Source organism: Glycine soja, chromosome 16 (assembly GCF_004193775.1).
Source record: "Glycine soja cultivar W05 chromosome 16, ASM419377v2, whole genome shotgun sequence".
In the NCBI taxonomy this organism is placed as follows: domain Eukaryota; kingdom Viridiplantae; phylum Streptophyta; class Magnoliopsida; order Fabales; family Fabaceae; genus Glycine; species Glycine soja.
This window is the reverse complement of record NC_041017.1, coordinates 5,772,981-5,787,650: the sequence shown is the minus strand read 5'-3', so window position 1 is coordinate 5,787,650 and position 14,670 is coordinate 5,772,981. Positions and strand designations below refer to the sequence as shown.

Sequence of the window (14,670 nt, the reverse complement as noted above, 5' to 3'; positions counted from 1 at the left end):
ACAACCACCATTACACCTACAAACTCACGACCATCTACAGGTAGTGCTCCCTCCTCGTTGGTAACCAATCCTTCACGAAATCATCCAAGTAGGTGGGTATGGCATTCTTCCTCCTGGGTCTTGCTAATGGCACACCCTTGTTGTTACTTGTTACCTGCTGCTCCCTTGCTAATGACACACCCCAATGTTCGTAACAATATACCTTTTACATCATATATTACTAAAGCAAATATTTTTCATTTGGCATATACACTTTTGTCTAACTCGTTAATTAATATCAACATTGTCCATTTATTTTAAAAAGTAAAATGCTTTATACTAATATATAATAATATGTTACTAATGGAATTAATTAATAAATCATTTCATATACTAATATAATTATAAATTAGTATAATGTATCAAATTTGGGATGGGCATAGGACGAGTTAGCACATACCAATCCAAAATTTTGATTGGTTCATTTATTTGAACTCAATTTTAATTCGACCAAGACTGGTAATATTTTGATCATTAGGCTCTTAATATATGTGACAGGATTGAATCAACATGATTTATTAGGGTAATATATCAATATTAATATTATGTGTAGTTAAATCATAGAATAAAGTGAGAAAATTTATGTTTGATTTGTTATGTGTATAAAATTTCTTTTGACCAGTGATAATCACGTATTATGAATAAGATTAATATTTAATCTAATGAGTTAAAAGATATTTGTGGTCACTAATTCAGGTGCAAACAAAAATGATAGATTAAAAGAAATATAAAATTTAAACTAAGATACATTTTACAATATATATTTCAAAATAAATATTATTATAAATATAATATCATGTTATACAAATATTATTAAATAATTTTTTATTATTAATAAGAATAAACTTAGGAACAAATAGTTAATAAACAACAAATAGTTAATAAATAGATTTTGTTTTCTTTGCGAATCTTACGCGTGGCACACCAATCTTGAAATGCACTACCCATACTTTCAATTTTTTGTACAAAAAAAAAAACAGAAATGGTGAGTGTGGTCCAACATGCCTCTTAGGATAAGAGTAACTGAATAGCGTACAACGTGCTACATCGTCACTGTCTATATATTCCATCAATACTCTTAAAGTCAGAGAAGGGATGTGCACATGTAATTGTTTTTTTTTTTTTGTTTTGTTCTTTTGGTCGAAGCAAAAATGTGAGAGCAAAATTACAAGACAGAAAAACTAAAAAGGGATCCCATTCCCACGTAGAAGGTGCATGCGTTACACAAAACAAACAAAACAAAAAGAAGTGTGATGGTTAGAAGCAATTTCAAACTTTGATTTTGATGGAATCCTAAGGAGGAACACTACAGCCTGTCCACTATATATAATGGTCCCCCTCTATGGTTGTTTTAAGTTTTATTTTAACTTTTTATCGGGTAAGTGCTACTCTGTTTCCCGTTTAATTTAATTACCCCTTATATATTTTTAAACATTATCTCAAAAAAAAAATCACGTAATCAACTTGCATATCATTAATTGATGGCACAAAGACATGATAGTACGTACTTTATCTAGGATATGATCATGAAATTGTTGACTTATTCGTTTTCTTTTATCTAGGATGAGATACGACGTGATATATGTTAAGACACGAGAAATGACATGATTTTAAAGTTAAGACAGCTTAAATTGGAAAGAAAATCTATTCATCCAATGTAAGAAAGAGACAACAAGCACACATATTAATATAAACTCGTAGCCTATGGATTGTTTAGTTTTTGAAGTCTTTCCAAGTTTGACACATGAAATGATTAATGACCTTGTTTACATGTAGACTCATTGTAAGTTAACATTGCGCAAAAACGATATTGTTTGGGATATTGCATTTCAATCCAGGGCATTACGGAATATGCTTTGGTATTAATCAAGATATATACACAAGTTACGCATTGACCACCACCGAAAACTATGCAGGCCAATTTGTTTTTGCATGTGACCATGATCACCAATTTAGTGATCAAACATTATGGAACTAATTAATTTCCTTTTATATATTTATTAATGCCCTCTTTTATATGAACTTGACATTCATTTCTTGAGGAGTATAGTAAAGGGGAGTACAAGGACTTAAGAATGCCACTCTCTTTCAGTTATGATCAATATTATTCTCAGCTGCTGGAACGATAAATAATAGTAATTTATAGGATATATTCCACAACCCCGCTAGCTATATATGATATTTGTGTGGATTAAATGGAACATGGTGTTTCTTCCAGACATGATTAGGAGAAAGAACATTAGGTGGACTTCAATCCAAAATAACACAACTATAAAAGAAAAGTAGACTAATTCTTTTCACTCAAAGAAAATAAATAGGGAATAGAATACTTAGGGCTTAACTTAAATTCCGTGCGAGTTTCTTTGTGAAACATTTTCCACCGTACTATAGCGATTATTTTTCCTTATTACTTGTTTAGAATTTTATATAGGAATTAGAAAAAAATATTGTTTGTGTAAACAAAGAGTTTTTTTTTTTAATTGAAATATGAAGTGCTATTTTACCATCAGATGTGGGGGACCTCTCTCCAAACTCCAAAAATGAACATGTGAATGCAATGGCGTCCCAGATTTACCATCAGAATCACTACAGATGATTTTTTTAGTGTTTGTAAGTATAATTAAATTTAGTAATAATTATTGAACGAGTAGATCAGAGTTTATGTAAATCGTTTTAACTTAATTAATGAGTTCGAATATTTCATCCTTTAAATATGTAACTGCCTAAAATACTAAACTTTAATGCTCATAATAATTCAACTGATTTAAACAAAATACCTCTCATACATGCCGTCTTAAAAAGATAGTCTTTTAGGTTTTTTAAGTGTTGATTTTATTTCTTATAAATTTTATTTTCTTAAAAAATTATTCTTTTCATCACTTAATTAATCATAATATGATATACATTTAGATAGGACTGATTCAAGAGTAAAATAACTAAAAACTAAAGCAAATTATAGGCCTATAAAAAAAATATTTAGCTTTAATTTTTATAAAACAAAAAAGGCTTCATATAATAATAAAAAAGGCTTGATATATAACTTCTATTAAAAGTAATAATTTTTTTCTAAAATTTCATTTAATTTACTGTTGAGCTGGGCCTGCATTTAGATATATCCTATATCGCCTTAATAATAACTATTCTATAACAATACATGATACAACATAATTACCTTCTATAATTATACTATTAGCTCGAATAAGGTTATCTTTCATGAAGAATACATATTATTTATACCATAGCACGTGATATAACATCTTTAAATATGAGATGTCATTAGCTATATAAACTATTTTAAGTATTTATAAATACTAAATAAAAAATTAACAGGTTATTTTTTTAGAATTCAAAAACATATTTTAAAAAGGTTTAAATATGTTTTAGATTTTTAATAAATGATCAATTTTTATTGAGTCCTTAATAAAAAAAATTTGTTACATTAGATTCATGTATTATCAAAACTTTTATTTGAGTCATCAATTAACTAATGATATGATAACTTGTAAATAAATCTTTCATATATATATATATATATATATATATATATATATATATATATATATATATATATATATATATATATATATATATATCAATGTTTCATTTTCAAGGATTAAAATGAGTATTAACTATTATTTAAAGACTTAAAAATGTTTTAGGTCCCTAATAAATAATCGAGTTTTGTTTTGGGTCCCTAATAAGAGCAAAAATACATTTGCTTAAAATTTAAAAATATTACAAACTCAAAATTGAAAATAACAAATCAACATTTTTCATCTTTTTCTGAAGAAGTGAAAACAAGGTGACACCTTAGAACATTTTCATCTTTTTTTTTCTTTCTGAAAATGGGTATTAACTCTATTGTTTAAAGACTTAAATATGTTTTAGGTTCTTAATAAATAATCGAGTTTTGTTTTAGGTCCTTAATAAAAGCAAAAATATCTTTGCTTAAAATTTAGAAAATATTAAAGACTCTAAACTAAAAACAACAAATCAACATTTTCATCTTCTCAACACATGTTTTATAAATTTTGAAAATGAAAATTATTTTTTAGAAAATGAACACTTAAACCAAGTGACATCTTAGGAATCCAATGCAACGGAAAATTTTATTAAAGACCCAAAACAAAACTTGATCATAATTGGGGAACTAAAACATATTTAAGCCTTTAAATAATAGAGTCAATACATATTTTAGTCCTTGAAAGTGTGAGACGCCTACAAATTAGTCACCGAAGAAAAAAAAGAATTTATTCCCATATGTTCAAAAAGTGTGACTGCTTGGTCCTATCATTAACGTTCTTTTGTTATCCTTAGATACTTAGCCTGATGCCTTTGGTGATAACATAGGAGTTGATGGTTGTCACATGTCACCCACATAATTGTCATGTGTCTATCATGTGTTTAAAAGTTGGTTTTTTAATTTAGTTTATGAACTTAATAATTTGTTATTATTTTAGTTTCTAAATTTAATTATATACTATCATTTTGATCTCTGAAAACACTTATAAATTTTCAATAAGTATCATGTTGTATGTAAATTATTAACATAGACATTACTATATTTCCTTACTTTTATTCTTTATCCATCATATTTGTTTCTTTTCTCTCACCATTTTTGACATTTAAATTAGATTTAAATATGTTTAAGATCCACAATAAATAATCAAATTTTGTTTTGGGTCCCTAATAATTTTTTTTACTGTTTTGAGTCTATGATATATTAAAACGTTTGTTTTGAGTCTTGGTCGTTAGTTAAGTGATGACGTGATACCATGACAATCGTTGATAATTTTGGAAAGATTAGTTTGTCAGATGACACATAATCACTTAACTGTTGGTAGGAACTTAAAATAAAAGTTTCAATATATCAAGGACTCAAAACAATAAAAAAATTATGAGGAACTCATAACAAAATTTAGTCATTTATGAACTTTAAAAATATTTAAGACTTTCAATTATACTACAAATATGAAACTAATTTATGAGTTATTACATAGAAGTAGTTAGCAGCCAAGTTTAAGATATTGCTAACAAAATTCTATAAGGTTCTAAATCATATCTTCTACCCAAATCTAGTTATTATCTTATATGTTATTAATATGTGTAGAATGTTAAGTTAAATAACTAATTAATTAATCTATTTTATGGAATAACCCATTAACCATGAAAAGACATTTAAAAAAACTTGAGAACCAGGAAAGGAAGAAAAATGAAAGTGTCATAACCATTTCCTTACATACTCTTTAGATGGGACAAGTGTAGTACCCTGAATTTTTTTTTCCGGTCATTTCAATTTTCACATTATTGTTCAAGGGTTGATATTAGAGGACATGACCCTCTAGTAGCACACAAAATATGTTTCATTTTTCATTCTTTTGATCACATTTGGGGTGTAAGAATGAAAAATTTTAAAAATGAAGAATGTGCAAGTGAGAGAGGTGATATACAAGACGGATCCAACCACCATTTGTGTATATATGAAAAAATGTATATTATTAAAGAAAAATATGTTTTTGAGTTGATATTTGCTTAAAAGTTTACTAGTAGTAGACCATTTCTCTAATTTTATCAATAAAATTAATAATAAGTATTTTTTAGAACTTATTATTCATAAGAACTTAAATATTTAAATAATTATGTAAAATAAAAAATAATCCCTCCTTTAATATATTCTTGGATCCATTCCTAGTGGTATATGATCCCTCCATTGGAACATGATCGATGTTCAAAGTAAAAAGATCAAGCATATCAAAAAATGTAAATAATGAAAGTTGTTTTCATGAACTACTACTACAATGTATATATGGACATCAAAGAATTTTAAAATGTAATGGTTATTTGAGAGTGTTGAAGAAGCTATTTGAAAATTTTAATTGAATAAAAAATAACTTCTTACACAAGCTAGACAATGTTCATTAAGAAAAAATTAAATAATTTTTAAAGATATTTTTGTTATTTTTCTATTAGAATTAATGTTTAATATGAATAAATGACAAACTTTACATGCAAGTGATGAATGTGAAAGCCAAGGTAAATTACAAATTTTGGCAGAGGAAGGTGAAAAATATAAGAAATATGGAATGAAAGCAAAGATATATGGTAATAACTATGTTAATAATTTACATGTAGTATGAGATTTAATTAAAAATTTAAAAGTATTTTCAAGAACTAAAATTATATTATATAATTAAGTTCATGAACCAAAATATTAATAAATGATTAAGTTCATAAACTAAAATAACAATAAATTATTCAATTCAAAAATTAAATTAAAAAATCAACTTATGAAATATTTGTCAATAATTAACTCTCACATCATTATCATATTACCTAATTAAGCACTTTAAGAACAAAATAATAGAACTAACAATGTATTCAATATCTCACACTTTTTTATATTTTTGAAAACTAAATTAAATTTTTTATTTTTTAAAGATTATTTTGTCATCATCTCATAATTTTAGGATCAAGGATAAGTATTTACCCTACAAATTATATAAAAAAAAAAAAAACTGAACCATATCCTAACAAAGGACGATAATATATTAGGGCTGATGATAAGAAACACGCATACCCTTTTGTCAACAACACAAATTCCAGGCTGTTCTTGTTCCCATCTTCCCTTGTTCTTACTCTTCTTCATTCCCACAACACAAACAAAACCTTTCTGTGAGTTTTCCAAAGTCTCCTCAACCATGCCACTGGTCCCCATCATTCTCTCCATTGATGGCAAGTAGTTAGTGACAGTGAGTGAAGCCTCTTCTCAGCATGCATTAATTGCTCTATGCAGTTACTGTGCCTTGTTATGTTACTTACTACTGTTTAGTGTCCATCATACTATGCCATTTTCAACTACCTCTCTTCCATTTACCACTCCTCGTTCAACGCGTGTCCTTCATTGAAGATGCAATTTACACTTTAATGCCCCTCCTTATTGATTTTTTATTCACTTCCCAAAGTATTGTCCCTCACTCTATCCTATGCTACTGCTTCTTATCTTTGCCTCCTTGTGGTGTGTGTCATTCTTAATTTGTTTTCCTTCTTTTATGATCTTTGCTTCATGAGTTACACTGAATGGTCCGTGTTCTCTTTTCTTCTATAAGGCCTTTTTTTAATAAAAAAAAATGGCTAGCTTGAATAATAATGTTGAAATAAGAACAAGCTTTCTCTCATTTTTTCATGAATGAAAAACCATAGCAGCTATTGTATAGGTCTATGGAGTAGAGGATGCATTTTTTTTTTTAAATTTGTAGTTCAATAAAATTTTCTTTTGGAGAGTGGTGTTTTCAGGGTAATTTGATAAATTTGCTTTCTTGTTTCTAAAATTTCTATTGCTCTTTAAAAATATTTGCAGTTTTTTGAGTGTTATGACATGTTTCTTTTCAGGTGTCCTTTCTCCCTTTGAAATTGGTAGCTAAGTTTGATGTTCACATTCACAAAGTTTGGTGCCTAATAATGCTCAGAGTTGGTTCGATGAGATACTTTTACCTCTATCTTGTGGTTCTTACTTGGTTTTTGTCCATCCCCAGTACTCATGAACTACAACTTGCTCAGACCCAAGTTCTGTTACAGTTAAGAAAGTATCTGGAGTACCCTACCTCTCTGCAAATGTGGGAAAATTACAATGTAGACCTTTGTAGCCTTCCTCCATCTGCACATGTGAGCCTCAAGTGTGAGGGTAATTCAGTAACTGAGCTTAAAATTATGGGAGATAGAGCTGTGAAGGTTGACAAGTTCAATGGACATGCAGTTCCCAATCAGACACTGTCACTGAGCTTCTCTATTGATTCTTTTGTCACCACATTGACAAGGCTAACAAACTTAAGGGTCCTTAGATTGGTGTCCTTGGGGATTTGGGGGCCACTTCCTGATAAAATTCATAGGCTTTCTTTGCTTGAAGTTTTGGATATGAGCTTAAACTTCTTATATGGTTCAGTGCCACCAAAAATGTCTGCAATGGTCAAGCTTCATACTCTGACACTAGATGGCAATTATTTCAACAGCACAATGCCTGATTGGTTTGATTCTTTGTCTAATCTAAGTGTCTTGAGTTTGAAGAGTAACCACTTAAAGGGTTCATTCCCTTCTACACTATGCAAAATTAGGAGTCTTGTTGATATTTCCTTGTCCCACAATGAGTTGTCTGGTGGATTGCCTGATCTCGCTGCTCTCTCTGGCCTACATGTACTTGATTTAAGGGAAAATCATTTAGATTCTGAACTGCCACTCATGCCTAAAGCAGTGGTCACAATTCTGCTTAGCAAAAATTCTTTTTCGGGTGAGATACCAAATCACTTTAGTGAATTGAGTCATCTTCAGCATCTAGATCTTTCATCAAATCATCTCAGTAAGATGCCCCCATCTTCCTTGTTCTCTTTGCCAAACATTAGCTATTTGAATTTAGCCAGTAATGAGCTAAGTGGATCCCTTCCACAGAAACTAAACTGTGGCAGCAAACTTGGGTTTGTGGATATCTCTAGTAACAAGTTAAATGGTGGACTTCCTTCTTGCTTGGCCAATACATCGGGTAAAAGAGTTGTTAAATATGGTGGAAACTGTTTAGCTGTTGATTCTCAACCTCAGCGGCGAGGGACTTATTGTAAAGTATCAAGCTCGGGAAGGAAAAACTTCTGGAAATGGAAAATAGCTGCAGCAGTTGCCATGATTATTGTAATTGTTCTTGTACTTTCTGCTTTTGGAGTTTTCTTTTATAGAAAATATCGTTCAAGGAAGATCTATAGGCATCAGATGTTGTCTAAGGCTGTTCAAGATAACTCAATAACAGGAGTTTCTTCTGAAGTCCTTGCCAGTGCTAGTAAGTACTCAACAGGCTATGCAATAATATTCTGCTGTCTTGAATCAACAATTGGCTTTAGATTGCTGAACTGAAATAATAATTGGACACCTAAAATAGTAATGTCTTATTTTATATGTTTTTTCAGGATTCATTTCTCAAGCAGCGAAGCTAGGGACACAAGCTACTCCAATACGTAGACAATTTTCAATTGAAGAGTTGAAAGAAGTCACAAGAAACTTTGATTTGTCAACTTATATTGGTGAAGGCTCCTTAGGAAAGGTATCCTTCAATCACAAAATAGTCTCTGAAAGATATTGGATAGTTTCTAGTGTTTTAAATATTCTTTATAATTCACCATAGATGGTTTTCTTTTTTGTTTATTTCGTTGTTTGAATGCTTTTATGTTACTGGATGTGGATAGCATGCATAACTAGTAAATCTACTCATAAGAAGGGGTCTTTCCTAAGAAATATTCAGAACACCTTCATACTACTTTAGTTTTCTGATAGATTGCAATTTCTGAAGTCCCTCTCAAGAGTGTAATTACTATTTTGGGTCTATAAACCTATGTGAATTGTGAAAGGGTCAAGTGATTTTCTATCCATATTGGTATCAAGTAATAGTATACACAAGGCAATTTTGTCGCTCATTTTGGGTCTATAAGTGGCCTCTTATGTCTTCTGCTTAATTTCAGCTGTACAAAGGTAAACTAGAGAATGGAACCTATGTGGTGATAAGACGTGTGGCTCTGTCAAAGAAATGCTCAATACAAAATCTTAAAGCTGGGTTGGATTTACTCTCAAAGCTTCACCATCCAAATTTGGTTAGCCTTTTTGGTCATTGTATTGATGGTGATGGACAAGATGATTCCAGTGGCCTCAAACTTCATCTTGTATATGAGTATGTGCCGAATGGGAAATATGGTACCCATTTGTCAGGTTCGTATGAGATTGTATTATTATTTTGTATATTAATGAAAGCATCAATTTCACCAAATTCCGTTCTTGTCTCTCTGATACCATAATTGTTTTCCATGATTTCCTCTTTCGAGAATTGGAAATTGTATAGAGAAGACCCTGCTTAGAATGAGACTTTGTATAAATTATTTTAGGTAGAATTTATAGAATCAGTTGCTACCGAAAAAGTAGTGTTATCTCCTAGTGCAATGTGGAGGAATTTTTCTGTTGATTTACCATTTACATTATTGCCAAAGCCAAATTGATTGCATTCAAGTATGCTTTTGAGAAATAATCATGCATCATTAGGATGTAATGAAATCAGATGATTTAACTCTTCTTTTATGCTGTTAGGCTTGACTTGGATATTACCATGTAGAAATGTCTGCCTTGGGGACGTTTAATGGATAACTTTTCTTATTATTACCATTATCATTTTATAACATGTTATATCATGTTTCATAACCTCTAATTTATTACCAATTTGTGACATAGAATGCTTCAACCAACTAATCTTTCTTTATTCAAACATGCAGAATTTTCATCAGACAAGGCACTGAAGTGGTCTGATAGATTAGCAATTTTAATCGGAGTTGCCAAAGCTGTGCACTTTTTACATACCGGAGTTATACCGGGTTGTTTTAGAAACCAATTAAAGACAAACAATATTTTACTTGATGAGCATCACATTCCCAAACTAAGTGACTATGGTATGTCCATCATTGCTGAGGAGATCGAATACCTTGAGGTATGTGTAGTTTGCTATTCAGTCCAGCTACTAAAACATGGTCTATTATGCTTGATCCTAGAATGACTCCATTGCTTTGAATGTGTTGTGCAGGCAAAGGGAGAAAATCTAAAATCATGGTATGTATACTGGTGGTAGCTTATTTTCCTTAAGTGTAACAACTTGCAAGTGGATTCTTTAGTATCTTGTTGCGGTCTTAGACTCTCATGTTATAAGATTCAATAGGACTACCATTAATAGTACTTAATCATACTCTCTCTCTCTCTCTCTCACACACACACACACACACACTACCTCTATGCTAACAAGTTTTGTTCAGTCACCACTTTTTTTCTTCCACATTTACTCTCCTTTTTTGAGTTTATAAAAATGAAATGCCTAATATGCTATACATGGTTATTTTTGTATGGATGAATACCAACATTTGTTATTCTTTTCTTTCACTTGCAGCCAAAGAGCAAAATTAGAAGATGATGTCTATAATTTCGGGTTGATACTGTTTGAATCTCTTGTTGGACCCATAGCAAGCGAGAAAGGAGAGAAATATTTTCTTGATGAAAAGGTAAAACTTTTGAAAACTCCTGCCTTGTTTTTTCTTTGGAGGAGTAACAACTCAAATGTGAGATTAACTAACTCTCAAACCATTATAAATGTTTACTTATAGCTGGTTAAACCACTTTTAAGTGCATCAACAAGTACCTGCTAAAGTGACAGTAGTAGCTGATTAACCATTTGACAAACATATTTAACCGATAATATATACTTGCATATAACCAATGAATTTTTAATATAGATTAGCAGCAAATTCATGATTTAAATTTGGAGTATTCATAGGGGATCCCTGATTGTCTATCCTCAATATTTATTGTTTCAATGAAATATTTATTTTATTTTATTCATTATTGAGTTTTGTTAATGAGACCTGGTCTTGTGAACTACAGACATCCTTTGACAGTCAAGATGGCAGAATTAAAATAGTGGATCCTGTAGTGTTGACCACTTGCTGTCCAGAGTCATTATCAATTGCAATATCCATCACAACCAAATGCATATCCCGTGAATCCTCACCTCCTCCTTCTTTTGAGGATGTCTTATGGAACTTACAGTATGCAGCTCAAGTCCAAGCCACAGCAGATGCAGAACAAAAACCAGATTCTACATCCTAAGTACAAGTTTGTAGAAGGCACAATACTAAATCTTTAAGTTGTTCATTCCTTCTCCAACGATGCAGCAGATAGATAAAGCAGGAATTGTTCAATAGGATCTTCTATAAACTAAAATCACAATCTCTTATGTCAATCTTCATGGCAAATGTATATTTGTTAACATACATTTTTTCCTCATCTATTTTCTTTTTCTAGAATTTTTTATAGGTAGAACAGGGTAGGATTCATGTACCTTGAAAAAGTGGCAATTATGTTAACAATTCTGGTCAATGAAGTAAATCATTAACATGACTAACTTCTGCTACAAAGAACCTACTCTTAAGCTATCGCGTGAGGTTGTCAATTTTGCTTTCAGTTTTGGAGCTTCTAAATTACTGGTTGAATGCCTACGACTAAATGGACACGAAGAACATATTAATTAATTAATATTTTAGTATTGCATTGCATTGCATTAAATAAATATTTATTTTACACAACTAAAATTTATAATAAATAAATTCTTCTAAATAATTATATTTTATTTAAAATCTATAACAAATAAATATTTTTAAACGTACAATTATACTTTAGATTTATATTAAAAATTGACTTAAATATATTTTTATCCTTAATAAATTTTTATTTTGCGTTTAATTTCTAATAAAATAATGCTTTTATTTTTTATTTTTGATATTTTATTTTAGTTAGTCTTTGGTAAATTAAAATATTTGGTGTTTGTTTTTTAATAAATTAGTAAATTTTGTTTTAGTCTGAATTAATAACAAGTGAGAAATATTTATCATGAAATAAATATAAAATTTGCTAATTTATTAGAGGCTAAAAATAAAATTGTTATTTTATTATAAACTCATCGCAAAACAAAAATTTATTAGAGAATAAATTTAAAATCAGATATTCATTAGAAATAAAAAAATATATTTAAACCTTAAAAAATTATATTGTGATATATTATTATTTTTAATTATTGATATTTTCTTGTAAAAAATATTGAATTTCAAGTTAAGACTAAACATATTAAAAATAATATATTAAAAGAGATAACAAGTTAAATCACTCAATTTATATTAATAGTATAAGAAAATATGTCAAATGTATGTGGTGAGTGTATTTGAATTTTGAAGATGGTTATATTAAAAACATAACCAAATGGATTATAATTCTCTAAAGTGTGTTGATCACTTAAAAAAAATGGAAGAAATTATTAGATGATCCTAGATCACCCATTAATCTATAATCTCAATCAATCTCTATATAGTAAGTAATCAAGATTTGTTCTTCATAAATAAAATCTTAAATATATGTCACATAAAAATTAGTCAATAGCATGAATGAACTGGTGGTGGTCCAACTCTCTCAACACCACTTGACTAGTATAAAGTAGTATTTCCTTTGTACTTATATATAATACTATTTCCATTTTATTGTTTATTTTTTTAGAAGACTTCTAATTATTTGGTGCATTAATTATTTTTTTATATGATATTCTTAATTAATTATAATATATTGTCTCCAAATACTAATTACTCGAACGCGAGAAGCAATGAAGTGAAAAGAATAATAAAGGATAATTTATAGGGGTAGATATAGGAATCAAGTTCCCAGGTCGATCCATTGAACTTGCAAACCAGATGGATAACAGATCCTTTTTAAAAATCCACATGGCCATAGGCAATTTGGTGTTGTTCGTACTTGTTGTAAGCCATTTTCGTGAGTCATGTTGTTGTCGTTCCTTGTTTACAGTTAATATTTGCCCTTTGCTTCTGACTGATAATCTTTGTTCCTGTTATTGTTGATGTTGTACCTTTTTTTTTACACAAATGTTGTGCCTTGTTTACAGCTATTTTTTTAATTATTATTTAGGTCCGTGAACCAAGTTTTTATGTGAAGGTTTTGCGGACCAGATCTAAAAAGAAAGATCTTTTGTCTCGTGAACTAAATTTATAAGGTAGAATTTTAAACGGATTAGATCAATCTATATGCTCACCTCTGATAACTTAGGAAGAGTAATATAAATAATTGATAAATTTAACCTAATTAATTAAATTAATTATTTTTTAAAAGAATATGAATTAGTTGAATAAAAAAGAAACAAAGGAAATAATAGTTTGCAAAAGTGGATCTATAACATCAGAGAATGGTTGTTAAGCCTTTTTTTTATCACCAAGATGAATAATTTTTCAAAACTATTTATCAAGTATGAGTATTTTAGAAAATTATTTATCTGCAGGCACGAATAATTTTTACCAATTAGGATTTAGGAAGCGGAAACATGAGTGACTTGTGTTCTTTTCAGGTGTTTTGTGAGTTCTGGGGACATCTATTTGTTTTTTTTTTTGGTGAATTCTTGTAGACATCCATTGCTGTCAAATCTTACCAGAACTTCAGGCCAATGTATAATATTATCAAAAGATAAACCAAATATCCAACGTGGAAGAAAAGGAAAAATATCTTACGTTGATTACTTACTTCAGTCTGCCATGAATCAAGGTCTGGAAATGGACATCTCAACCCACGCCATTATCCTCTTAATTTGGTGAAAATTAAACTAACTTATTAAGTGAACTTACCAGAAAAGAAAACTATAATGAACTTATAATATATACATGCACTCAAAGGGTTTCTAGGGGGTAAGCTCCATAGTCCATGTGGATACCATCTTTATATATAGAGATAGAGAAACAGTTATATATTTAAGGTATAATTTTTTTTATATCATTACCCAATCATAATGTATTGTAATTAATTAATTTCCATAACTCATCATGTGTTGTAATTAATTAATTTCTTAATTTGCATGATAATTATTTAAAAATTTACATTAATGATAATTGTAATTAGACGACATTGTAAACATGTATTTTATATTTTTCGTCTATGATCATTAAATTCTGGTATATATTCAACTAAACTTATATATAATTTTATATGTATTATTTGTGTTATTTTCTAATCAAAATTAGA

General features: G+C 29.4%; 1 protein-coding gene across 5 annotated transcripts; it reads left to right on the top strand.

Annotated features, from left to right (window-relative positions):
* Positions 1-6,630: 6,630 nt before the first annotated feature.
* LOC114389118 (probable inactive leucine-rich repeat receptor-like protein kinase At3g03770) lies at positions 6,631-12,004 on the top strand. 5 transcript variants are annotated; one of them, XM_028349717.1, is made up of 8 exons: positions 6,631-6,788; positions 7,429-8,857; positions 8,985-9,118; positions 9,534-9,777; positions 10,332-10,543; positions 10,637-10,662; positions 10,994-11,105; positions 11,485-12,004. In XM_028349717.1, the coding sequence occupies exons 2-8, from the start codon at positions 7,498-7,500 to the stop codon at positions 11,707-11,709; spliced, it is 2,313 nt and encodes a 770-aa protein (XP_028205518.1). In that variant the 5' UTR covers positions 6,631-6,788; positions 7,429-7,497; the 3' UTR covers positions 11,710-12,004. The 5 variants fall into 5 exon arrangements, with proteins under 5 accessions (XP_028205518.1, XP_028205517.1, XP_028205516.1 ...); XM_028349716.1 differs by having other exon boundaries at positions 6,631-7,000; XM_028349715.1 differs by having other exon boundaries at positions 6,631-7,054.
* Positions 12,005-14,670: the final 2,666 nt, after the last annotated feature.